Source organism: Onychostoma macrolepis, chromosome 09 (assembly GCF_012432095.1).
Source record: "Onychostoma macrolepis isolate SWU-2019 chromosome 09, ASM1243209v1, whole genome shotgun sequence".
Classification (NCBI taxonomy): Eukaryota; Metazoa; Chordata; class Actinopteri; order Cypriniformes; family Cyprinidae; genus Onychostoma; species Onychostoma macrolepis.
Window position 1 is genome coordinate 6,471,828 of NC_081163.1, and position 24,993 is coordinate 6,496,820.

General features: G+C 34.2%; 1 protein-coding gene across 6 annotated transcripts in view; it reads left to right on the forward strand.

Moving 5' to 3' along the window:
* The window catches only part of hdac4 (histone deacetylase 4), a 255,008-nt gene that overhangs the window by 188,672 nt on the left and 41,343 nt on the right, over nucleotides 1-24,993 (forward strand). For all 6 annotated transcript variants that reach the window (XM_058787006.1, XM_058787010.1, XM_058787011.1 and 3 more), the window contains 7 exons: nucleotides 1,587-1,689; nucleotides 4,170-4,216; nucleotides 10,997-11,104; nucleotides 13,413-13,468; nucleotides 14,988-15,075; nucleotides 19,408-19,527; nucleotides 20,959-21,056. In XM_058787006.1, the coding sequence (XP_058642989.1) occupies nucleotides 1,587-1,689; nucleotides 4,170-4,216; nucleotides 10,997-11,104; nucleotides 13,413-13,468; nucleotides 14,988-15,075; nucleotides 19,408-19,527; nucleotides 20,959-21,056 (620 nt within the window). The remainder of the gene's footprint in view (nucleotides 1-1,586; nucleotides 1,690-4,169; nucleotides 4,217-10,996; nucleotides 11,105-13,412; nucleotides 13,469-14,987; nucleotides 15,076-19,407; nucleotides 19,528-20,958; nucleotides 21,057-24,993) is intronic.

Consider the following 24,993-nt stretch of genomic DNA (forward strand, 5'->3'; position numbering starts at 1 on the left):
TCCCATTGACTGCCAAGTAAATTACACTGTCAAGGCACAGAAAAGTATAAAAAACATCACCAAAATAGTCCATCTGCCATCAGTGGTTCAATCGGAATTTTATGAAGCGACGAAAATACTTTTTGTACGCAAAGAAAATAAAAATAACGACATTTATTCGTAACGCATGGATACGTATTGTACATTTATTTACGCTTTGATTTTAACGGAAACAGCATATCCATGCGTTACTGATGACAGAATTGTTGAATAAATGTCATTATTTTTATTTTCTTTGCGTACAAAAAGTATTCTCGTCGCTTTATAAAATTCCGATTGAACCACTGATGGCAGATGAACTATTTTGGCGATGTTTTTTATACTTTTCTGTGCCTTGACAGTGTAATTTACTTGGCAGTCAATGTTACAGTCACAAACCTCCCGGTTTTCATCCAAAATATCTTAAATTGTGTTTTCCGAAGACAAACAAAGATTTTACGGGTTTGGAACAACAAGGGGGTAAGAAATTAATAACGACAATTTTCATTTTGGGGTGGAGTATCCCTATTTTTTTTTTTTTTTTTTTTTTTACACATTAATCATAGGTTGTTCAGAAAGACAATAATAATTGTTCTCCATGTATAAAGATCCAGAATGTGTGCTTTACTTACACAATTCAATTTTTTATAAATACATGTTTTTAGACAGATTTGTCTTATATAATGTAAAATCATTTGCATTTGTAACTTGTTTAAATGTGATTTTATTTAATAAAATGTTAAAATTTGAATTTTGAGATTCTGAACAAGTAAACTGTGAAGAAATGCTTATTTAGCAAGGATTTAAACAAAGGTAATGCTTTTATTCAGTAAAGATGCATTAAACTGATTAAAAGTGACAGTCAAGATTTTTACATTATAGAGGAATTTTATTTCAAATAAATGCTTTGCTTTTTAACTTTCTATTCATCAAAGTATTGTAAAAATAATAATAATAATAATGTTCCAATTTTCCACAAAAATATTAAACAACTGTTTTCAACATTGGTAATAATAAGAAATGTTTCTTGAGCAGGAAATCAGCATACTGAAAATGATTTTTGCTGAGTCATACTGTATGAGTCATGAGTCATACTGTATGACACTGAAGACTGGAGTAATTATGCTAAAAAACATTCAGCTTTGCTATCACACAAAAACAAAATATACATTTTAAAATATATTAAAACGGACAAAAGCTATTTTAAATGGTAAACATTTTTCACAGTATTACTGTTTTTCTTCTTTTTGATCAAATAAATGCAGCCTTAAAAGACTCATTTCAAAACAATTTAAAAAATCTTACCGACGCCAAACTTTTGAATATTAGTTCACAGTTAAGAACATGGAATATACAAAAAATGTTGTATTTCAATGAACAATAATTTTACACTATATTTTAACAAAATGCACAAAAAATGGCATCAAAATTAAGGCTACATTTCAGCTGATTAATCTCAGTCTGTTGCTACATAAGAAACTCACAGCCTCCACTTCATCCGTGTCAAGCTGAATATAGCATCGTTTCTAACTAAGGTTTTAACTCTCTCTCTTTTTGTTTTTTTGCAGTGTATTCGAGGCAGGAAAGCCACTTTGGAGGAGCTACAGACGGTCCACACTGAGGCTCATGTGCTGCTTTACGGAACCAACCCTCTCAGACAGAAACTGGACAGTAAGAGCAAACACACACACTCACACACACACACCTGACTACACCACGGGCTGAATCTGACTGAGTTTTGTGAATGAGCACATTGTTGTATTTCTCTCTCTGCGACAGTTGGAGCCTGCGATGGCCTTCTCAGTTATTAGCCCGTGAAGCTTCGCCTGGACTTCTGCAATTATCCACATTATTTACGCTTCTGCAGCCAGATCCGCCTTACAGCATGTTTCCTAAACGCTGCAATTCGTTTCATTTTTTTTTTTGGCCCGTTGTCCTTCCCTCCCCATCCCAAACTCCCTGGCGTTCCCCTCTGTCAGCCCACTCTCTGCTTTCATCAGTCATGGCCTTGATCTGAGTTTGCCCCTGAGCTGTCCGTCAAGGCCGTCACCTCTCTGCCAATAACAACCACACATGCAGTTTTCCATGACTTCAGCTCCGGCCCCCTCATGCAGCGATCAAACACATGCTTAAACGACATGCCCGCTCACACACACACGTTTACACGCATTGATATTTCACACTCCTCGGGTACGGAGAAGACATGTTTCCACCTTTCTTATCTGATTGGGTCAGTTTATTCAACAGGCTTTTTTGATCTTGCAACAATGTGTTGCTTCATAAGCACGATTGATTTGAAAAATAGGGCAATTTTAATCAATAGATGCTTTGCCTCATTGAGAAACGTTGGATTATTGCATGTGTGTTTGTGCAGTAATATAGTAGGGGATGGTCATTGTGGTCATTTTGTTGAGTATTCAGGGTTGGTGGTCCATCTGTGCTGATTTTTAATTGTTCGTCTATTTACATACCGTATGCGTCCGATTGACGTCTTTCACCATTGCATTACATCTCAGTTTTTTTTAGTGTACTGATGCCATTTACTTGCACACCATATTTTAAAGGCACCGTTTTATTTTAAGTTACAGTAGCACAGCAGCATATACAGTAAGCATGCAAAACAAAACTGTGCTTGCAATGCATTGAACAAGCGTTTAGTTTTGCACATGCTTACATGGGTAACGCAAATACAGTAAATCATTTTTGTGCAGCAGAGGAATCCCCAGTATAAAATTTGGTTTGAAGATTTTTTTATTAACATTTATTCTTGCTTTAAGTGTGTCATACGTAAGGGATAATCAAAGGCTAGCTGTGCATTAAAATCCTTGGAGGCAAAGAACCGCCCGACGCGAAGCGGTTTGATTTGCTTAAAAGTATTCGCTCATAGGAGTCATTAATTTGTGAATCTAATGATACTAGTTGCACTGTTTTTGATTCACTTAAAAAAGTTGGCTCATAAGAATCATTGGTTCGTGAATCAAATGACACGGGTTGCACTAAATGTTTTTGATTCACTTAATAGAGCCAGCACATAAAAGTCTAAAAAGAACTGGCAACAATTAGTTAATGAATTAAATGACACAGGTTGCACTATTGTTTTGTTTCACTAAACAGAACCAGCTCATAAGATAAATTTTTTTCATGAATTGGATCACATTTGTTTCACTGTTTGTCTTGACACAGGTTGCTCTGTAATTTAACTGAATAATTTAATTCACTTTAAGTGCCCCTATTATGGATTTTTGAAAATGACCTTTCATGCAGTGTGTAACACAGCTCTAAGTGAATATAAACATCCCGCAAAGTTTTAAATCTGAAAGTGCACCGTGTATAAAGTTATTGTCTCTCAAAAGAAAGAGTCGACTCTGAATCATTGAAACGAGTTGTTTTTAAAACTAATCCCAAGCCGTTTCATGTTGATGTCAAAATGAAACGTTAGCATATTGCCCGCCCACTTGTTGCATGTGCAGACCTGAGAAAACTTGATTTTTTTCGTTGGTCTGAATGAAAATGCAATTTCATTCTTTGCCACTAGGTGCCACTTTTGGAGCGTTAAAAGCTCACAAACACTGCTTTAAATGAAATCGACCAATCACCGCATATTAGCGTCACGCAAAGGAGGGTTTTGGAAAAATGAATCGTTAACCGAATCATTAGGGAGTCGTTGAGCAAATAAGGTAAAAAAATAAATGCATATTATAAGAAAATGAAAGTGTTTTTTGACCTTGCATGCATGACAACCTGTTGTTGGGGACTTCCAAAACCAAAATATGAACCTTTCATTACCCATAATAGGGGCATTTTAAAGGAATCAGTTCAGAAAAGTCGTCAGTTTATGAATCAGATGACGCTTTATAAGTTGCACTATGTTGTTTGTGCATAATGATTGTGTAGTCAGCAAAGACAATGCAATAATAAATACATATTATCTTAACATCATTTTGCCACTTTTTTTTGCCTTATCAAACTACACAACTAACCGTCATGCTCCAAGTTCATCTTCTCCACTGAACAGTGGTGCTAAAACACTGCTAGCCTAAAGTGTATTTCTGGCCCGATATGTAACAGATATGACTCAGTACAGCACATACATCTTGATATAGCTCAGTGATGTTGATGATCTTTATGTCTTTCTCTCTGTCTCTCATCAGGCTCAGTGACACCCATGTTCGTGAGACTGCCGTGTGGAGGAATCGGGGTGAGTTTCTCTTTCTTTCCCGTGTGTAAATAACGGTCCTGTTTGTTCTCCCTCCCCCGAACTCCAGCGGCAACAAAAACTGTTGCTCTCCTCTCTGCCGAGCGGGTAATTGTGTCCAGATGCTTTCTATAAACAAGCTGTGTGCGGTGTGTGTGTGTGCGTGCGTGCATTCTCTGAAGATGATGATGATGAATGAATGGATAGACTTGTTCTTCAGTGCTGAGTGGACAGTGTCAGCCACACTCTTTCACGGCTCTGGAACAGGAAGTACTCATCCTCACTTCTCTCATTCTACTCATGCCCTCCCCGTCTGGTGTAGGTGAATGATTCAGACAGACCATGAATGGTTTCCTCTAATGAATGGAGAGATGGTTCAGTCATTCATGGGAAAGAATTTGGAGTAATCTCGCTTTTGTGTTATCGTCGATACAGTATATCTATTTCAAAGGGAAATAATTTCTTTTTCTGTGGCCTGTTGCAAATATTGCACAAAATCGTGACTATTTGGGATAATGTAATCATTACATTAACATTGCATTTTTGCATTTACATTCATGCATTTGGCAGATGCTTTTATGCAAAGTGACTTATATTGCATTGAAAATATGCATTTTATCTGTTTTAGGGATTTGAATCTATGATTCTGCCATAGCATGCACCGTTCTCTGTTTGAGCTACAAGAAGACTATATTACGTTTTACCATCCAAATAAGGAAATGTTAAGATAATATAGAGACATTGAACTAGTTTCATATATTTTTGGTTGTTACAAGTTCCTGAAGCAAAATATCATAGAAGAGGAAGTGCATATTGGCTCAAAAGACTCTTTATTTAATAGGACCACTTTATTTATTTGCTTATTTATTATATATTTATGTAACACACACTCTCTTTCACCCTCTCTTTATAATTTATAAAGCTGTTCTTTTGAAATTTTTATTCATGAAGTAATCATTAAAAATAGACACGTTTTCACAAAAATATTAAGCTGTGCAACTGTTTTTAACATTGATAATAATAAATAAAATGTTTCTCGAGCAGCAAATCAGCATATTAGAATGATTTCTGAAGGATCATGTGACATTGAAGACTGAAGTAATGATACTGAAAATTCAGCTTTGCATCACAGGAATAAATTACATATTCAAATATATTTAAATAGAAAAGTTATTTTAAATTGTAATAATATTTCACAATATTGTTATATTTACTGTCGTTTAAATCAAGCAAATAGAACAAATCCTTAGTGAGCATACGAGAAGCTCCAGCCTTTGAATGGTTGTATATGTATATAAAATAATATTTATGTTTTTGTGAACAATGTTTACTTGAATGTATTGTTCAGGTGAACTGGGATCCAAAAAAAAACCCACCATTCACAGTTTATGACAGTTTACAAAACAAATTTAATACAATTATCTGTCTGACAATTAATAGCCAGACAAATTCCATAATTGTGATAGATTTGTTTTTATACTTCCAGATGCAGTGAGGTGGATTTGTGTGTGTGTGTGTGTGTGTTAGTTAATGGTGTGACCTCAGGCAGGGCTGTTGGAGGGGGACTGATAAATGGCAGGCGGTCCTGTCTGGCTGAAGTCACAGTCTTTGAGCTGAATGGTGAGAAACAGAAGGGCTCTGGACTCTTTTATGGAAATGGAACAAAATTGTTGTCTTCCTGCATCTCTACAGCGAAAATTAGCCTGTCAGGGTGAAGATAAACTGTGCTTGTTCATTCCAACACGCTCCCCAGCCCTGCCTGAGACCTGCGCCCCCAAACCTCAGCGTCTACAACATCACTCTATTACTTTCTACCGCTTTTACACCATGGGCCACGTTAGGGTGGGCTTTTGGGGCTTAAACTCTAATGTTTTGATGTCTTTTGCCAAGTTTTTTTTTGTTTTTTTGTTTTTTTGGTTTGTTTCTCTTTTTTTTTTTTTTTATTACATATACAGTTACATATGTGCCAGGGTAAAACCTTAAAAAAAGTTTTCATTACTTGAAATAAAAGAAATGTTAACTGAAATAGAATTAAAAAATAAACTTATTTTATTTCAGCTAGTTGCCAAGCTAGTATTTCTTATTTTTGTTTAGCTTATATTATAAAAAAAAAAAAATAGACATATTGGTAACACTTTAATATAGGGACCAATTTTCACTATTAACTAGTTGCTTATTAGCATGCCCATTATTAAAGTACCCCTATTATGGATTTTTGAAAATGACTGCAGTGTGTAACACAAGTGAATGAAAACATCCTGCAAAGTTTTAAATCTGAAAGGGCACCATGTATAAAGTTATTGTCTCTCAAAAGAAAGAGTCGACTGAATCATTGAAACGAGTCGTTTTTAAATGAATCCCAAGCCATTTTATGTTGAAGTCAAAATGAAACATTAGCATATTGCCCGCCCACTTGTTGGTTTGAATGAAAATGCAGATTCATTCTTTGTCACTAGGTGCCGCTTTTGGAGCGGTAAGGCTGTACACAAAGCAGCACCCTGTGCTCACAAACACTACTTTAAATGAAATCGACCAATCACCACAGATTAGCTTCACGCAAAGGAGGGGTTTGGAAAAATTAATCATTTGGGAGTCGATGAGCAATTAAGGTTAAAATAAATGTGTATTGTAAGAAAATGAAAGTGTTTTTTGACCTTGCATGCATGTCAACCTGTTGTTGGGGACTCCCAAAACCAAAATATGAACCTTTCATAACCCATAATAGGAGTGCTTTAACATATTGGCTGTTAATTAGTACTTATAAAGCACATATTGTGCATGACCATATTCTATATCTCTAATCCTTCCCAATACCTAAACTTAACAATTACCGTAATAACTTTTGCAAAAGCAGCAAATGAGTAGTTTACCGAGGCAAAAATCGTAGTTAATGGTTTAATTATGAGAATCGGACCTTAAAGTGACCGACATTTAATAAAACAACTAATAAAAATGACAAAAACTCAACAAAATTACTAAAACTTTAACTAAAGTTAACATGAAAACAAAATATACAAATAAATTCTAATTTAAAATATTAATAAAAACTATAGCAGTATCTCAATGAAACTAAAATAACACTGATATCCACTAAATAATATTTAAAGATTCACTTAAGAGTTTTTTGTTTGTTTGTTTGTTTATTTTCGTTATTATTTATTTGACAGTGTTTTATTGTGGTTCTGTTCCAAAACGTAGTGTGCTGCCTGTGTTGGCAGTGTTTTAAGGCATAGTTGCACTCCAGACTTATGCTAGAATGTCTATATCTCACATCTTTTTGTGCTCTCTCTTTTATTTCTACACTAAATTCCTTCATCATGCACTCTTGCTCTCTTTCATTAGCTCACTCTTTCTCATTTCCCTAGCTTTTCTCTTTCTCTGTTCCCCGATTCATATTTTTTTCTGTTTTAAATGCACCACAGGCTCGTAATTCGTGACAAAGTCATTCTTGGCCGAGCTTGAAAAGACCAGAGGTTTTTTACGTTGCCCTTGAGTGCTCATGCCATAGAAAAGCTGAATTCATAAATGGATGGAGGATATGTATTCTGAGAGGGAGACCCAGGGTTGGTAAACCCCTTCGGAGCGCCTCAGCGGTTCTCCAGGTTTCTCACTTCCCTCTCGCCGTCTTTCTTGTTGCCAGCTTGTTGTTTCATTAAGTGCTTATTTCACCCGCTTCCCCTCCACATGCTGTTGCAGAGACACAGACTGTCCTAATATTCCTTCCTCTAAGATGTTTCGAGCACTTTAACAGAAATGAGTTCAATGTTTGTACGCGGTTTATTGGAAAACCGTACTGTAAGTAGAGCGTGATGTTGTGGACGAGAAAGACGTTTTATTGGCAGTCGGTTGATGGATATTGGATGTACAAGAGAAGACTGTTTGACACAGTCAGTCACCATTTAAAACACCCTGCTTCCACTAGTTCAAATATAGTATATGGTTTAATATTTAAAATATATCAAATATTTTAATAATAATATAAAATTTATAATAAATAATAAAAAATGATATAATTGGAAACGTTGGCTGTTTTTCCTATTTAATGCACAGAACTACAGAATGCCAAAGGGTAAAACCTTTTTCCTTAAAAATAAATAAATAATAATAATTATGGTTTTTAATATATATATATATATATATTTTTTTTTTTTTTTTTTTTACTTATTGTATTTGAATTTATTTTTAATTATTCAAAACTATATTTTTCTGTTTATTATTTTTAAATAATCATTCATTTGTAATATTAAAAATAATAATAAAAGGAAATAGATTTTGTGTTTTTCTTTTTTTTTACAAATGCACATTGGAAAAAAGTTAACTTTATTTTATTTATTTATTTTAAATAGCATTATATATATACACACATATATATATTATAAAATTCAAATTATTATAAAATTTGTATAATATTTCTATTTATTAACAATTATCGTCATTTTATTATTTATAATTGTATTAATTAAAATAGTAATTTTATATCATTATAAATATAATTATGTTTTTGGAACAAAATATGTAATTTCTATGATATTATGGTCTCAATATATGTCGCAGATTCCCCCTTGAATGTAATTCTATGTAATTCACATTTTTTTTAAGGTCATATTCTCGCCAAATTTTTGTCCCTATCCTCAAGCATGAGAAATAGTAACAGTGATGCTTGTCGTAGCACAATTAGTTAAAAATTATATAACACAATTAATTAAAAATGGCACTTCATGTCAAACTTGAAGTGTAAGAGATGTTATTCTGCGCTTTGAGCACCTGTTGATCTATAAAGCCGGTAGTTTACGCCTCATGAATTATTCCCTATTTTACTCATGACCCCATTTAAGTGCTGAAGTATTAGTGTGTGTGTTCCTGTGTGTACGTGTGTGTTCATTTGTGCGGTAATTGCAGGCTGTAGGGCAGACGTGTGTGAGCATAATCAGTAATGCCTGATGAATGGCTGTTTTCTGTCTCTAAGCATTCTGGGAATGCCCCCCTTTCTGAGCCAGGTCTGTCCCGCCACTATTTGCCTTTCGTGTCACAGAATAAACGCCCGTTCTCATCCTGTCTGTGCTAAACTCCCAGCATGCTTGTGTCCTTTGGGTTGTGCATTAGGTGTCAAAAGAGCCTCTGGCCTCTTTGTGACCATGTTGTTGGTTTGTGTGTCGTTATCTCTTCCTGATTGCTCTGCAATCAAGCTCTTCTGTGAGAACAAGAAGGGCACAAAAGAGGATGTTTGGGAACGGTTGGGTGCGAAGGGCTCATGTACTGTGCCGTATCTGTTTGCCGTCCGCTTGAGTAAACGTCTCACTTCTGTCAGCGATGAGAAAACACCGGTACGAGAGACTTTCCCCTGTCCTCATAGACATGGGCTCACGAGGAGACACTTCCTAAGAACCGATAAATGTTGTTTAGTGTTCGCTAACTTAATTTGCTAGAAATTGTGAGTGCAATCATTTTTAAGTACACTACAACAGGACTAACTACAAAGTGACTAATGATTTGTGGGTAGCAAAGAATCATGACTTTTCATGAAACGTCAACTCTGTTAATAACATAATATGCACAACACCATGTACTCTTTTGTGTTTTTTATTCATTTCTATAGTTTTTTTAACTGTTTTTTTTAATAATTGCAAAAATGTTTTTTTTAAATAATTATAACATTTAATAGCGTATTCTTTATTATTATTATTTTACAGTCATTTAATGTTTGTAAAATGTGTTTATATTTATTTTTTGTATGGATATATATATATATATATATATATATATATATATATATATATATATATATATATATATATATATATATATATATATATATATATATATTAGGGCTGTCAATCGATTAAAATATTTAATCGTGATTAATCGCATGATTGTCATGAGTTAACTCGTGATTAATCGCAACTTAATCGCACATATTTATTTGTTCTAAATGTACCTTAAATTAATACTTTTCAAGTTTTTAATACTCTAATCAACATGGGCATGGACAAATATGGATGCTTTATGCAAATGTATGTTTATTATGTTTATTAAAATACCAGGTTCCCATTACTTCTCTTTCTTTGCACTGAGCAATTTACTTACACAAACCTGTTTACATTTTTCCAGGAACGGGCAGCTCACTTCTTCTGAACATGCAAAATGTACATTTATTATTTATTATCACATTTGTTTGCCTCTCTGTGCCACATACTGTATTTTGATGCGGCTAAATTCTCAATAAAACTGTTTTCATCTATATATTTTACTGTTTCTGTTGTCAGACAACGGAATGAATACGAAATAGTGATTGAAACGCGACCCATTAAAACTACATAACCAGCTCTCCCTCCCAAGATGTTAATCTGCACAAAAATCCTGATAATCAAGCCGTCGTCTGAGGAAATCAAATACACATAAGATAAAGAGAATAGCAACACTGTGCATCTCCATTTCTCCAACTACGGGGTAGGCCAGGGGTCAAACAGAAAATGCGCTGCGTTAATAAAATTTGTGCCGTTCTAGTTATTAACGTGTTAACTTTGACAGCCCTAATATATACAGTATATAATGTATTGGGTAACAGATACCCAAGATATAAATCATGTCAGCTAGCTCAACTAGCTTAACTTAATAGCTACCATAATAATAATAATAATTAGTATTATTATTATTGTTGTTGTTGTTATCTGTGTGTGTTGTTGTTGCTGTTGTTTTTCTTTCTTTTTTTTATCACACTTGATAGCAGTCCCAGTATCATCTCCACCCTAAATTCAACAGACCTGTGTTTGTTTGTATTAACAGGTTGACAGTGACACTATCTGGAATGAAGTTCACTCGTCCAGTGCTGCTCGTCTGGCTGTGGGATCTGTAGTGGATTTGGTGTTTAAGGTGGCTTCAGGAGAGCTAAGGGTAAGACTGACACTCTCTCGCACACTCAGTGGTCACAGATGTGTGATTAATGCTCCAATCAGAATTTAGACTCTGAATTATCCATTTCACAGATGTGATTTCTATAGACGCTTATTTCTGCCACAGAGTAATAATATAAAAAAGGTAATTGAGACTTATCTCATAATTCTGACTTTTTTCCACACAATTCTGACTTTTCTCTTTTTTTTCTTGCGAGGTATAAATTCAGAATTGTGAGATATAAACTTGCATTTCTGAGAAAAGTCAAAATTGCGAAACGTAAGTTCAGAATTCTCAAAATTATGAGATGTACTGTAAACTCATATTTCCAAGAAAAAAGTCAAAATTACAAGATGCAAACAGAATTCTTAAAAAAAAAAAAAAAACAGAATTGCGAGAAAAAGTCAAAAATGTAAGATGCAAACACAGAATTATATATAAAAAAAAATAATAATTAAAAAAATCTGAATTGCAAGATGTAAACTCATAATTCCAAGAAAAAAAGTCAAAATACTGGGATGTAATTTATGAGAAGAAAAGTAAAAAAATATGAGATGTAAACTTGCAATTGCGATATATAAACATGCAATTATCCTCTTCATATTTTTATTCCATGGCAGGAATAAGCTTCCATAGATTTCCCCTCCGCCTTGTTTGAATTGTAATGAGGTGAACTGTAGCCTCCCCAGTGTGTGTGTGTGTCTGGGGTCAGGTGACCTGGGGCATCCTCAGAGCTCACAGGAAGTGACCCAAAAGACACAATCTACTCACATAATGCAAACATTCCATAGCGTAACCTAACCCTGAGTGAGCTGCCGCCCACCCCAATAACATAACACACTGAAATACATCTATCATCGCATTCAGAAACCCTTGCTTCAGCCTCGAGCTTGCCCAGAAAAACACAATACACCTACATCATCCACTATCACCAGATGCAATCCAGATACATTTCATTCTCTGTTTCGCACTCTTTCTCTGGATATAATAATATCCTCTGGAGTGAGGAAGGATAATAATATCATGAAGCTGCAGGCGACCCAGTGTGAACTGTGAGGAACGCAGCATCATGCATCAGCAGACTTAAAGTCCTCTCGCTAACAGTAGCTATGGGACGGCATGTGGCAACCTGGTAGCATCCACCTGGAAATTATGTTTTTGTAAATAAACCCACATTCATCACTGTACTGCTGTGTCCATACCAGGCTCAATGCTACAAATACCAGTGTTTTCTGTTCTCACTGAAACTGAAATTTTGCATGAAATGACAAAATCACAGCTAATCAAAAAAAAAACAATTTGAACGTACAGTCAGCCAAAATATGTATAGTCCAAAAAAAAAAAAAAAACTGGGGTGATCATTGCAAAAACAGCCATTTGAATTGAGTTAAATTAAATATTACTGCATCTAACTTCCAATAAATAATGATTAAAAAATAATAAAGGAACAATAATTTCAAAACAGAATTTTAAGCTAATTTATTATCCAATGAATAATTAAATGAATTATAATATTATCCAATGAATAATAAATTAGCTCGAAATATTGATTTGAAATTATAGTTCTTTTATTACTTTTAATAGTTACATTTTATTGTTTTTATAAACAAAATATTTAACTGCATAGAAGTAAATAAATGCTTGTAATTGTAAGTGAAATTAATTTAAATCTTTCATAATCCTATGCAAACCCCCATTTTAAATTTTTGTTCATTTTTAAATGAAATGAAGTATAACAAATGCAGTAATGTATTGGATAAAAGATTAAACTAAAAAAAATACAAATATTTAATCAAACTCCTAGTAAATTTATTTGAATTCAAATATAAATAAATAGAACTCAAAAATAAATAATTTAAAATATTTATTTGAATTATTTTTAATTGATTAAAATTGTTATAAATTGTATATTATAATTATATTGTTACTTTCATGTTAATTAATTATTATTTAAATTTTAAAAAGGCAGTGTTTTATCTGCTCCCATAAAACTTTAGTATATTACAACATTTTGACCCATACAAGGTCTTTGTGATATTACATGATTTTAATATCATTACATTTTTATTGGAGTGCACTGTATGTGTGTGTGTGTGTCTGTGTTTAACTAATTAACATAACAATATTATTATTTATTTATTTATTTTATTTTTGACCGAGCACCTGTTCTAGTTATGTTGGGATGTGTGCTTTGAATTGAAATGAATTCATTTAAGATACTAAATTAAGGTGATTCTGTATTTCTTACATTTAAGGTCTGAGACACTGTGGCTTAAACAGCTGTGTGTGTGTGTGTTTGTGTTCGCAGAACGGCTTTGCTGTGGTACGACCTCCAGGACATCACGCTGAGGAGAGCACTCCCATGTACGTCCTCACTGTCTCTCTGTGATCTCAAAATAAACTCCACAGCTGATATCAGCATCACATTATACACACACAGCATCTGAAATCAGTGTGATACACACTATCCTCTGACATAAATGAATTCCAGCACTGCAGTGGGACGCCTGGGCTTCCAGCACTCACGCTGGCTTCAGTACAGTCATGCAAATTATCGGTGAGGTGAATACAGCACAGTAGGCCAACGTTATCTCCACACTGACTCACGCCAGTTTTATTTGGAAGGACTAGCATGTGTTAGAAACTGCAAGTTTTGTGAGTAAAGTAGAGTTTGGAGTGTCTTTTCTGTATCCAGCAATGAAAGGGATTCCTATAGCTCGAACTAAAAAATAATAATAAAAAGCATATATTTATATGTAAAATCACTTTTTTCAAAATGTGTTGAACGTATGTCCATATAATTATATACTGTAAAATAAAAATTACAAAAATGTCACAAATAATTACAAAGAAATGGTAAGTATTACCGACTTAAACTATTACTGTCATAGAGTGAAATAGTATTTTCTTGTAAAGCATTTCATTTTTGTTTTATTTATACCTTATATAAATATTTAAATATATAAATAAATGTTTACAGAACATTTTTTTTTTTTTAAGTGTAACAACAAATCAACTATATATATATACACAGAGAGAGAGAGAGAGAGAGAGAGAGATGTTTAGTTTATATTACTAGAAAACAATAATAACAAAAAATAAATGTTTTAAACTATTTAGACATGTCCCAAATTGTGGTAACCGAGTTTGACCATTAGTTGACCTCAATTTTGTCAATCAACGTTTTCTGGTGGTTAAGCGCTTCTTTTTACTGACCAAATGCTGAAACATAAAAGAAACTGATTTCATAATTGATTTTGTAAGGGTTTCAGACCCTCTCTGTATTTGTAGCATTTGTTGCTGATCTGGAAGCATTTTCTTGCATGCTTCAGACTCTGCGTTTGAGCTGTTTGGGTACACGGCGTCCTCAATGCTCAGCTCGGCAACTTGGATGCAATTTTATTTATCTTAAAGCTTGATGGTTTATCCAAATTAATGTCAGGTATCGTTAACGGGGAACTAAATTCCCTCTAATTGCCGAGCTTTGCCGCTCTAAAAGGCTGGAGCGTCACAGCCGCTCCTCCCATCTTTATTCCCAGTGCGTCTCCCTCATTACGGAAAGGTTAAAGTAAACGAGTGTTCCTCAGTCTCTATGGTGAAAGGTTAAATAAAAGGATTGTTCCGTGGATGGCGTGTTTGGGGAGCAGACTGAGGTTTGGTGCCTCTGTCGTGGGCCGCGGGCCAGGCCCTGTTCTTACGCTCTGATGTCAAGCCAGGACGCAGTGGGTGAATTGTGTCATTAGTGAAATGAGACAATCCATCAGGCCAGGAGGTCCACTTCACAAACGCACACGATCAGGCCCTCCACCATAGATCACACACCAGCTGACTGTGTTCTCTCTCACAAGCTGTTTTCTGCTTTTGTTTTTGACACAAATAACAGGGGATTTTGCTATTTCAACTCGGTCGCCATTGCAGCCAAACTCCTGCAGCAGAGACTCAACGTCAGTAAGATTCTCATTGTGGACTGGGTAAGTTCACCCTCGATCAGATCATATTTTCTCTATTAATAAATGTCCCCTTTCCTATTTCTGTGCCACTGAGTCACCAAATAATCTCATTTTCAAACTGATTCCCAAACAGTGACATTGGTGCATAATGTAACAGTGGAGAAAATTGCAAACATCATTTTTCAGTAAATAACAATTCTTTTATCACAGTTTAATATTTTTGTTTTCTGCTGTATGAGTGAAAAAATTTATTTATTTTAATATTTTCATCATTTAATTTATATATATATATATATATATATATATATATATATAAATATATTTTTCTTAAATATATATACATGTATGTGTGTATGTGTGTATATTTATAAATCTACACAGTACACACACATATACTATGTAAACAAAAACTTTTATTTTGGATGCGATTAATCATTTGACAACACTAATGTTTCAAGTTTACTTTATTTATATAGCACATTCAAAACAGCCACAAGACTGACCAAAGTGCTTCACAATAAGAAACAGCATCATAAAATTAATAATACAAAAACTGCAACCAGAAAAATAAAACACAAATAGCATATATAATATTAGGGGTGGAACAATACATGTATTTGTACCGAATCGTCACGGTACGTGCATCTCGGTTCGGTGCATGAGGCCTTATAACGAATAAAGGCAATTCATCCTCAATCCAGAAGGGGACGCCCGCAGTAATGCAACGCTGTTTGATAACCGCCAGCAGAAGAACAGCGAATACTATGAGTTGCGTGCTTGAAAACAAAGCCCCTAGACAGTGACCATGTGCTGATTCTGAATCGTCTCTCACATAGACTGACAAAGGAGTATACTTTAAAGGCTTGTGCACTCAACTGTTTGCGAAATGGAGCTTTGTGTTTGTGTATCTTACCTCTCATTCGGCACAAATCCAAATATTCCATAATATTTCCTATTTGCGATGTAACGTATCTGAATGCTAAACTATTGTTTATTATGTAAATTATAGGCTTTGTACTTCAGTCGCGCTCCAAAGGTGAGACAGAGGAGGGCGCGCTTGATGTTTGGTTCACTGTAGTTTATTTTGATAAAGGACCAACTGTGCTGTCAAGTTAGCAATGCTGGAACTGATGTGTGTGTGTGTGTGCTCGGCGCGATCACTTCAACTGTTTCCTTATACCAGCAGAATCAACTTTCAACACTTATTGTCTTATTAATAATGCATCACTGTATAAAGGTCTCCTTTTATTTGTGTACACTCACAATTAAGACAAAACATTGTGCTTTTGTAAAATAAGGAAAACAAATAGAATTTCGCTTTCTGCCATTTGAGTTTCCTTTATGTGAACAAATTAAGCCTGTCACAAAATTAACTGAAAACGCAGCATATATAGGCTACGTTACGTGTCGCACTGTTTTTTCTCTTGTTTATCTGTAAACTAAATCAAATATATTTCAAGAATTTATTGCTTGTATGTATATATGTACTGCAGATTTTATATATATTTAATAATTAGTATTTCCACATGTAGGTGGAAAATATTGTAATTTGTACTACTGTCTGTTGAAAATAAATGAAAAGAAACCGAGCATAGTAGATTTTTTTCCTGTTGTACCGAAATCGTATTGAACCGTGACCCGAACCGAGGTACATACCGAACAGTAACATCTGTGTACCGTTCCACCCATAATATATATATATATATATATATATATATATATATATATATATATATATATATATATATATATATATATATATATATATATATATATAAATATATTTTTCTTAAATATATATATATAATACATAAGTATTTCTTAAATATATACATGTATGTGTGTATATTTATAAATCTACACAGTACACACACATATACTATGTAAACAAAACTTTTATTTTGGATGCGATTAATCATTTGACAACACTAATGTTTCAAGTTTACTTTATTTATATAGCACATTCAAAACAGCCACAAGACTGACCAAAGTGCTTCACAATAAGAAACAGCATCATAAAATTAATAATACAAAAACTGCAACCAGAAAAATAAAACACAAATAGCATATATAATATTAGGGGTGGAACAATACATGTATTTGTACCAAATCGTCACGGTACGTGCATCTCGGTTCGGTGCATGAGGCCTTATAACGAATAAAGGCAATTCATCCTCAATCCAGAAGGGGACGCCCGCAGTAATGCAACGCTGTTTGATAACCGCCAGCAGAAGAACAGCGAATACTATGAGTTGCGTACTTGAAAACAAAGCCCCCTAGACAGTGACCATGTGCTGATTCTGAATGCGTCTCTCACATAGACTGACAAAGGAGTATACTTTAAAGGCTTGTGCACTCAACTGTTTGCGAAATGGAGCTTTGTGTTTGTGTATCTTACCTCTCTCATTCGGCACAAATCCAAATATTCCATAATATTTCCCTATTTGCGATGTAACGTATCTGAATGCTAAACTATTGTTTATTATGTAAATTATAGGCTTTGTACTTCAGTCGCGTTCCAAAGGTGAGACAGAGGAGGGCGCGCTGATGTTTGGTTCACTGTAGTTTATTTTGATAAAGGACCAACTGTGCTGTCAAGTTAGCAATGCTGGAACTGATGTGTGTGTGTGTGTGCTCCGGCGCGATCACTTCAACTGTTTCCTTATACCAGCAGAATCAACTTTCAACACTTATTGTCTTATTAATAATGCATCACTGTATAAAGGTCTCCTTTTATTTGTGTACACTCACAATTAAGACAAAACATTGTGCTTTTGTAAAATAAGGAAAACAAATAGAATTTCGCTTTCTGCCATTTGAGTTTCCTTTATGTGAACAAATTAAGCCTGTCACAAAAATTAACTGAAAAACGCAGCATATATAGGCTACGTTACGTGTCGCACTGTTTTTTCTCTTGTTTATCTGTAAACTAAATCAAATATATTTCAAGAATTTATTGCTTGTATGTATATATGTACTGCAGATTTTATATATATTTAATAATTAGTATTTCCACATGTAGGTGGAAAATATTGTAATTTGTACTACTGTCTGTTGAAAATAAATGAAAAGAAACCGAGCATAGTAGATTTTTTTCCTGTTGTACCGAAATCGTATTGAACCGTGACCCGAACCGAGGTACATACCGAACAGTAACATCTGTGTACCGTTCCACCCATAATATATATATATATATATATATATATATATATATATATATATATATATATATATATATATATATATATATATATATATATATATATATAATACATAAGTATTTCTTAAATATATACATGTATGTGTGTATATTTATAAATATACACAGTACCCACATATATATTATGTAAACTAAATTTTATTTTGAATGTGATTAATCAATTTGACAGCACTACTTTATAGTAAAATATTAATATGTTGAATAAAAATCATAAATCATAATCATTAATCATAAATTAAATATTTATATTCACAAAATTAACTGAAATGCACCAGGAAAATACATGTTAAAATATTTTTCACTGGTTATATTAACATTATAAATATATAATTTACAAAACTTTAAATGTATTACATATATTAACTATATTAATGTATTTATTATTAAAACTGATGTTTCATTTATAATATTACTTGAGTCATAAAATATTTAACTAAAATATATATATATATTTTAATTTTATAAATGTATTATTTACAAAGGATTTTCACAATACATAATACAAAATATTATAATAAAATATTACACTAGTTATATTAGAATATGGTTGTATTGGCACTGGTTATATTGGTATTATAAATATTTGATGTATTACATTTTAATGTGCATGAATTTATTTTTACTAACTTACTAATTCTTTTTTTAAATGAAATATTAAAATAAAAATGTAAGCAATAAAATAGTTTATGGCATGTGGGATGCTGTCCGTCTGATCCTGGGCCAGTGGTAGCCTGAAATGGGTCCACATGCGCAGGAAGACGTGTGGCGTCAGGGCAGGGCTCTGCTGGGGTCATTAGGGTTTCTGGATGCCTTTTAAAATGGCTTTCATTTCCTCCTGTCTGTCACACGGCTCTTCTGACAGACCTGCCGTATGCGGGGAAGCTGACCATGACATGTAGTGGCAGACATGAAAAGAAATGAACAAAAGAATACAGCTCTCTTAAACGGCCCTCCTGCATCTCAGACGACCCAGAATAGATTTTTACACGCTTTTCATTCCAATGCGAGTGACGACATGTCTTTTTACAGCATCTGACTTTTACATTGTTCAACCAAATATTACTGTTTTGTGCCGTTTTGACTAGATTAATGGTCACAAACAGATGTCACGTGAATGTACTGTTGTGTTTTAGGATGTTCACCATGGAAATGGGACTCAACAGGCCTTCTACAGTGACCCTAATGTCCTGTATGTGTCTCTACATCGCTACGACGATGGGAACTTCTTCCCTGGCAGCGGAGCCCCTGATGAGGTGGGTTTCATGAACATTTTGACAGGATTTGATATACACTACTATTCAACAGTTTAGGGGCGGTAGGGTTTTTGAAAAAGACTCTTATTATCACCAAGGCTGCATTTATTTGATCAAAAATAGTCAAAACAGGAATAATTTAGAAATATTTTTACCATTTAAAATAAATAGTTTTCTATTTGAATATATGAAGAGCTTATTTGCAAAAACAGATAAGTCCGTTTTTTGGGTTTTTAGTTATCATGTTTTTATTGTGTTAGTTAGCTGTATTTTTTAGTTATTTTATAACCTTATCAAAATAACCCAACTGCAGTTTGATTGAGATTAACTGGAATGCACAATGAAAAAACATGATTTTTGAAAACTGTTAATCTGAGTTAAAAAAACTGAGTTATCCGTTTTTGCAAATGAACTCTTCATATATTAAAATGTAATTTATTCATGTGATGCAAAGCTAAATTTTCAGCATCATTACTCTAGTCTTCAGTGTCACATGATCCTTCAGAAATCATTTTTTATATGCTTATTCGATGCTCAAAAACATGACTTCTTATCATCAATGTGGAAAATGGTTGTGCTACGTAATATTTTTGTGCAAACTTTGATTGTTTTGGGGTTTTTTTTTCAGAATTCATTGTTGAATATAAAGAACAGCTTTAATTTGATATGAAAATAAAAAGCTTTGTTAATTATGTGCATTAGAAGTTTTTTTGAAAACAAACACAGTTTGGGTGTTTTGAAAAATGTAAAACTAAGAAAAATTGGAAAACCTAAAGACAAAATGTTTAATATTTCATGCTATTTCTAAGATTTCAGATGTTTTTCTGCACTATTTCAGTCGTTTGTTCTTTCTTCCATTGAAAATTGTCAGGTTTTATACAGGATTTTTACTTGAATTGGTATGCTTGTGATTTTCTTTTAATTAGAAGATTCAAACTAAAAGCATTTTCACTGGTGGTCCAAGACTTTTGGACCTTACTGTATATTCTGAATATCTCATATCTCACATCAACCTGACATGAGCAGAGCAAAAGACAGTTGTGTTCTTCTTTTCCCTTTATTTGACTCCACTTTCTCTCAGTTATAATTAATGCTCATTATCATTAAGCCGGTAAGTCAGCTCCTGCCTCTGCACTAATGAGGGGATTGAAATTTAATTGACTTCGCTGTAGCCCTAAATTCTGGTATTAGTCAAAGTCTATTTGGCTTTCAAATAAAACCTCATTACAGTTTCACTCTGGTCATAATTGTTGGGATTTGTCCTTCGTTGGCTCTGTGATATCAGCCTTAATTTAGCGGTTTCTCTGGGGAAGTTTGAATGTGCATGATTCATAATACCTGCTCATCAGCTCCAGTAAGATCTTTTTTGGGAATTAGAGGGAGTTTACTAAACCGCACATTTAATTGAATTGCATTTGTGTCTGTCTGCAGGTGGGCATCGGTCCAGGCGTGGGCTTTAACGTGAACATGGCCTTCACCGGAGGTCTGGAGCCGCCCATGGGAGACGCAGACTATCTGGCAGCATTCAGGTAACACCGTCACACTTATGTACATTTTACACCAAAATGAGCAATGGTCTATATAACCTTCACATAGCATACTATGGTCTTTGTTTAGCTCGGCGTCTTTTTGCCATCATGAGCTGATAAGTAATTGTTGCTTTATCCCATTTTATCTTATTATCCCAGCCCTCAGATACTGATGTTAGTTGTTCCTGGTTCGAGACCAGCATGTTTTAGTGGCCAGTTCAGAATCCATGTTTCCCACCCAGAATCGCATTTTATTTGGAAATGTGCAGAATGGATCCAAGTTGGGCAGTGACGCCATATTGATGAAAGAATCAGTAGACCCTTTAACTGACTAATCGGTAAACACTCGTAACTAACACAGAGTGATATGTGCCTTACATTGCTTATGTATTTCTTTCAGCATATAGTTATTTACTCCCTCAGCCTATTTGTATTACCAGCAGCTGCACAGTCAGGGATTTTATGTGGGCACATGTGGCAGAAAGTGGCCTGTTTAGGGCTGAATTTATCGCAAGGCAATGTGCTTTTATTGGATGGGCAATCCCAGTGACCTCAAATACAGTAGAAGTACTGTATTTCACCACAGAGTGGGACTCAAAAAAGGATGTGATGATTGAGAACACAGGAGAATCCTAACTGACTCTTGAAAGCTGCAGGGAAAACACTCCAGTTTGATGAGTTGGATCAGTGAACTTCTTCTTTTTCGGCCTGAAATAAATTGATAGGAAAGACATTAAAAAACTATTTCAAAGAGAAGCAAAGGCTCTGTTCCAAAACCTAGCGAGCCTACATAGGCAACTGCTTCTAAGGTGAAACCTCATAACTGACCGATTTGAAACGGTCATGAAATGATTTTGGTGTTCATTGAATTTGAACATCATGTTTAGCTAACATACCTTAATTTGACAAAATTAATGAACTAATTGAATAATACTGATACTGAAACGTTTTGAATATTTGATTCACCACATTTTGTTGATAAATGTTTTTGGCATGTTTTGCGCAATGCATTATGGGATCGCATTCTGCATCCTCAATTTTGTCAAAAGAAAGAAGGTGTGTGTGTGTGTGTGTGTGTGTGTATATATATATATATATATAATGCAGGTATTGTTTTTAATTTTTAATTGGTTTAATACATTTTATTGATACATTTTGGTATTAATTGAATTATTGTTAACATTATTTATACTGAGCTTTTTGCAATGCGTTTTTTTTTATTTTATTTTTTTTATTATTATTAGATTTAACACATTTTAACAGCACTTTTTTTGTATTTATTAAATGATATATTATTACTGACATTGTTTAGCATTGCCAGCTTGGATTGTGTTTTCAATAAGCTTGTCACAGTGCATTATGGTATTATCTCATCCATTAAGAATGCACACGATGCTGCCTTAAAATGTGGTCAAAAGAAGGTATTTTTTAATTGTGTTGCATACTTTTTTGCTTTGTGTCAATTTCATGATCTTTTAAAATGAAAACTACAGAGGCAGAACCAAATAGAGCCAAACCAGCTCACTGGTTTAATATTGCTTAACTAACACCCCTATGACAGCCAAACAGTGTGAAAAGCCCCAGGCAAAGCCCCATTTTCACAGGGATTTTCATGAACCGTAGGCAGTTGTTAGAGAGTTGGTTGGAGAAAGGGGTCTTGTAACAATTTGTATAAGCACTGTTCATCCGTTGAACTGTCCCTTTTATCTGTAGCTGGGGCTGATGGGAGTCTTTGATGGTGAGCCAGTAAAGCTGAGCCCCATTAGCATTGGTGTTTGGGGCTATTAATAACCCCCTCCCTCAAGGTGTGGGCGCACGGCCGATTCGAGATGCTCTTTGAAGAGGGGCCTCCGTGCCCAACGCGTTCAGGATGCTTCGGCAGGTAGATGGCTAAAATATGGCCCGCTGCAGGGCGATGATAAGACAGGATAGTCCTCACTCATCCCTTTTTTTCAAAAACCGACCACCTCCTCCTCTTTGACCCAATCGGCCCACTCTCAGTCAGTCCGACTGTTGTCGTAAATCTCTCCCCAACACGTCTTCGATAAATTCGCTTCACCTCCCTTTGGCGGCCCTTCCTCACGCAGGGTCTAAGCGATGCCAGCTGAGTCCGACCCGTCTGTGCATCTGACCTCAGATCTCCCCCTGATCTCATCTGCATCAGCACCCGTATTAAGATGCTCCGGTTCGGCTATTGAGAATCAGTCAGTTGGAAAAGCTTTTAAGCTTTGTAGTTTGATGCGCATCTTCCTTCGTAAAGACTGCAGGGATGTGACTCGCTTTTAGGCGCTTTACATTTCCATATGACTCACAAACACGTGTGTTGCCAGCCGCTGTACTCATACTCTGGCAAACACCTTTACTCTACCGGTCCATTCATACTGATTCATCCGTGGCTACCAGGCGTCTGCACTTTTCGTCCCACCCAGAATGCTCTCATCCCCCTGTAGAGATGTCTGCTGTTTCAGGGTAAACAAATCATTTTATAATTGCCGTGACAGATGTTGTCACTCACTTAAAGATTGCAGAGTCAAACTGCAATGCACATGATTTCTATTGAAAAAACTGCAATATGATTTGAATTATTATTTTCAATTATTTTAATTTTGAAAAATATGCATGGCATACATCTATTGCACAGCTGAGACAATGATCTAGATTATCTGAGACAATTATCTTAATAGCAATAAAATGAGCAAAAAAAAGTATCTTTGACATTTTTAAGTATAGTAAAAAGTCAAATTGTTCAAAATGTATTACATAAAAGCAGTTATCACTCATTATTACAGCAAATCTTTTTTTACTGGTTTAGATTTATTTCATTTTTACAACTGGAAATTTTTAGGATAAAAAGCTGCTAAACTAATAAAATAATTTTATTGAGAATTTGAGAAGTTGCTCCTGCGGTCATGTATAATCATTATTATTGTAAAAGAATCAACTAATAATAATAATAATAGTAAAAATTATTGATATTGTTGTTGTTATTATTATTATTATTATAGTTTTTTTTTTTTTTTTTTTTTTTTACAATTCTATGGTGTGACCTTAAAATAAAGCAATAAACATGTTTTAAAAATCATTAATATAATACAGTAAATTGAAGAATTATTGAGTTTTGGATTGATTGAATGGATTCTGTTGGAAATGCTGCTGCAGCTGTGGAATGACCCACACTGTATTGGTGTCAGCGTTTGCCTCCTACATGAGAGTAGCTGTGTAGCTCAGCATATATGTATTGCAGGGGCACCTGAGCTATTATTTTAATCGAATTACATGCAAATCTGCTCATGATTCATTCTGAGTCAAAGGAAACTCCATGTTAAGTGACTCAAGAGTTGTGTTCATGGGCAGCAGTTATCTGTGTGCTGTAGCAGTCCTGTGTGCACCCATGATCCACCCAGATGTGGGGATGCACTCTCCATGTCTGTCTGTCTCTCTCTCTCTCTCTCTCTCTCATGTTTTCTGTCATCAGCTACTCCGCACAAACATTTCTCAGTGTTTGATTTAATGATCCCTCAAGACTGAGAAGGGAGAACACAACACTTCATATATTTGTCTACTGCCTTCCTGCTCACGCCTTTCTTTCTTTCTTTCTTTCTTTCTTTCTTTCTTTTATTTCTGTCATTCTTTTATTTATTCTTTTTCTTATTTTTCCATATTTTTTGTTTTTGTCTTAATTTATCTTCCTTTATTTTATTTGTTTTTTATTTTCATTTTTTTGTTCTTTCTTTCATTATTCTATTTGTTTGTCCTGTCTATCTTATTCTGTTTATTTGTTTTTGTTTGTTCATTTGTTCTTTATTTATTATTTGATTATTTATATTCTGTCTATGCTTGTTCATTCTGTATTTTTGTTTATTAATTATTTTAGTCATTTGATTGTTTGTTCTTTTTGTTATTTGTTTTTGTCTGTCTTTTGTTTGATTGTTTCTTC